General features: G+C 35.0%; 1 protein-coding gene across 2 annotated transcripts in view; it reads right to left on the bottom strand.

Moving 5' to 3' along the window:
- RASA2 (RAS p21 protein activator 2) overlaps positions 1 to 2829 on the bottom strand; it is a 135764-nt gene that overhangs the window by 23887 nt on the left and 109048 nt on the right. For both annotated transcript variants that reach the window (XM_015560415.1, XM_015560414.1), the window contains 2 exons: positions 2188 to 2271; positions 1691 to 1768 (listed from right to left, as the gene is read on the bottom strand). In XM_015560415.1, coding sequence (XP_015415901.1) covers positions 1691 to 1768; positions 2188 to 2271 — 162 coding nt within the window. The remainder of the gene's footprint in view (positions 1 to 1690; positions 1769 to 2187; positions 2272 to 2829) is intronic.

Here is a 2829-nt window from a genome sequence, read left to right on the forward strand (position 1 = left end):
ATCTTTCTTCTATCATTGACAGTCCCTCTAGGTTGTGGGCTGCTTGCCTGTGTTCCTGAGAAGCATCTACGGTACCAGTCTATACAGTGTGTTTTCTTTAGTGAATTACCGGTATGTTTACCGGTAATAAACTTGCACTGTTTTATGTATATGTTTGATTACATACAGCCTTGTGACAGTTTTCCTGCATGTCATAAGCATTTGAATATAAATTAAAATGTTAAAATCAAATCTGATATTGTTTTACCTTTTATTTGGTGTGTGGAAGGTGTGCGGAAGAGGGGGTAGTCTTATACGGCGAGTATATAACAAACTCTGTATTTTGAGTGGAAATGTTAGGGGGTCGTCTTATACGCCCAGTCGTCTTATACGCCGGCAAATACGGTATATTATTCTCACTAGTGACGTTGGCCACTGCTTCAGGAGAAAATAGGTTATAACTCTGAATCCTATTGAGCTCGCACTATTCTAGATGAAAAGATTACAACAGGCTTTAATTTTTTAAATTATCATTTTCATTTACTGAGTCCCTGTATAAATTTTAAAAGTACAAAAAAAGTACAAACAGACTTCTACAAAATATACTCTTGGCAATCAGCTGTGAATCATGTTGCAGAAATTGAATGAAATCTTTAAAATTTGGCTTTGCTAATTTGAATTAACTAAGTTAAAACTGTGATAAATAAGATATAGTACTTTCTTCAAGGCAAGTTTAGATATATACTTCAAAACAATTTTTCTTTTCTTTTTTTAAAAAATATATTTTATTGATTTTTTTACAGAGAGGAAGGGAGAGAGATAGAGAGTCAGAAACATCGATGAGAGAGAAACATCGATCAGCTGCCTCCTGCACACCCCCTACTGGGAATGTGCCTGCAACCCAGGTACATGCCCTTGACCGGAATCGAACCCGGGACCCTTCAGTCTGCAGGCCGACGCTCTATCCACTGAGCCAAACTGGTTTCGGCCAAAACAATTTTTCTTAACAAATTTTTAGGGTATTATAGTAATGCTACATTTTGTTTAGATTGATTCAAAACTAAAGACTTGAGAAATTTTAGATCCTTTCAAAACATTTTCAGTTTCTAAGTATAAAAATTTTTGTATATTGCTATCATAAGCCTATACTGTTTATAAAATATCCAGTAATTCATATATTTTTTACTACTATATATCAGGCACATACTAAGCCTTTACCCCTAAGACCAGAGGTTCTCAATCAGAGGCAATTTTTGTCTTTCAGGGTCATTTGGCTGGTTAAAGACATTTTTGGTTGTCAAATAGAGGCATGTTACTGGTGTCTAATTGTGGAGGTCAGGGATGCTGCTAAACATCCTAAAATGTACAAGATAGCCTTACACAATCTAGAATTACCTGTAGTAAATTGCCAATAGTGCCACTGTTGAAAAGCCCTAACTCCGGACACTTATAATTTGTGTTATTAAGACACTGGTAATAGTAGCTATTGCCAACACGCATTTAGTGTTTCCAAAGCTAAAAAAACCCATAGTTTTGAGTGGGAGGAGAAAGGCGGGGGGTGGGGGGGGGGAGACAGTCTTGTTATAGTTGATGGATAGTTTTACATCATTTTTTTGAACTAAAGATTAACTCTTAGGAATATTATGAAATGTTATTTCCCCAATGCTCTATGATAAGAAATGTTAATATTTTCAGAGTAAAACAATCATACCTTTTTAACTGCTAGAATGTATCCTTCCTCTTGAAACATTTTAAAAAATTCACACATGAATGTCTCCTTGAAACTTGACTAAAGAAAAAAAAACCCACAGGATTTATATAATATATATTAAGTAGAGAACTGAATACAGTGGACTATATCTTTAATAAAGCTGAGGATTAAGCCCTAAAAGGAGTCAATCATATATCTTAAGAGAGTTCTAGGGCTTGGAGCTGAAGATTGCCTCAATAGCGTTAGATGATTATGGTGCCCATGAATAAACAGGAGGCGCTAACATCTATTTATCAGACCTGCTCCCCTTCCTAGAATCTGTAACAGGTGAATAAGACACAGAATCTATCTAAAAGACAGCTACTGCATCTGTGCAATCTATGCATTTTGGTTTTGCTCTGCTTTTAATTTAGAAGGGAATGAGTTGAGAGAGAAGGGGGCACAGGGTAGAACTATATTTAGAAGTGTGAATACAAAGCAAGGATGCAAAGACTTACCTTGCTTTTGGACAAACTCCCCCAGCTTCCCAAAGTCTGAATGGTTTTTGAGATGAGAGTTAATGTTCTAATTGTCGGTGCATCCTAGAGAATGTAAAAAGACACAAAACTCCTGTTAAGTTTTAAAAACCAGAATTTGTATTAAAAAGTAGAACAGAGTGAATGGGCTACATTGCTCTACAAACAATGACTAAAAATGTTCATTCAAAGCAATGTAGTTAAAATCTAGCTAAGGATGGGCATAATTCATTGGACTAAGGAATAAAGACACTACAGAAGCCACGTATAATTGACAATTCCTCCAAAAGTAATTATATTTATGATGTGTCACTTTTGAAAGCTATAATTTAATCAATATCATATATATGTTGTTTTGTATGGTATGGCAGCTTGAATTACCTAATAAATTGTATTCACTTTTGAAATGTCAATAGCATCTACTTTTTTCTACCTTATAACTTAAAATGGTAGTTTCCAATCCACTTCTAAACATATTCAATAATTTATATGGTTTATGCAATCAAGACTTTACACCTGGAAGCAAAGACCTAAATTCAAATTAGGCAATGAGAAGTCACCTAATTCATATCAGATCTAAGCAGAGGATAACTACTGGGTCCATTATCCAAGGTGGAAAGAGAG

This window comes from Myotis davidii, unplaced genomic scaffold, assembly GCF_000327345.1.
Source record: "Myotis davidii unplaced genomic scaffold, ASM32734v1 scaffold73, whole genome shotgun sequence".
NCBI classification, from domain to species: Eukaryota; Metazoa; Chordata; class Mammalia; order Chiroptera; family Vespertilionidae; genus Myotis; species Myotis davidii.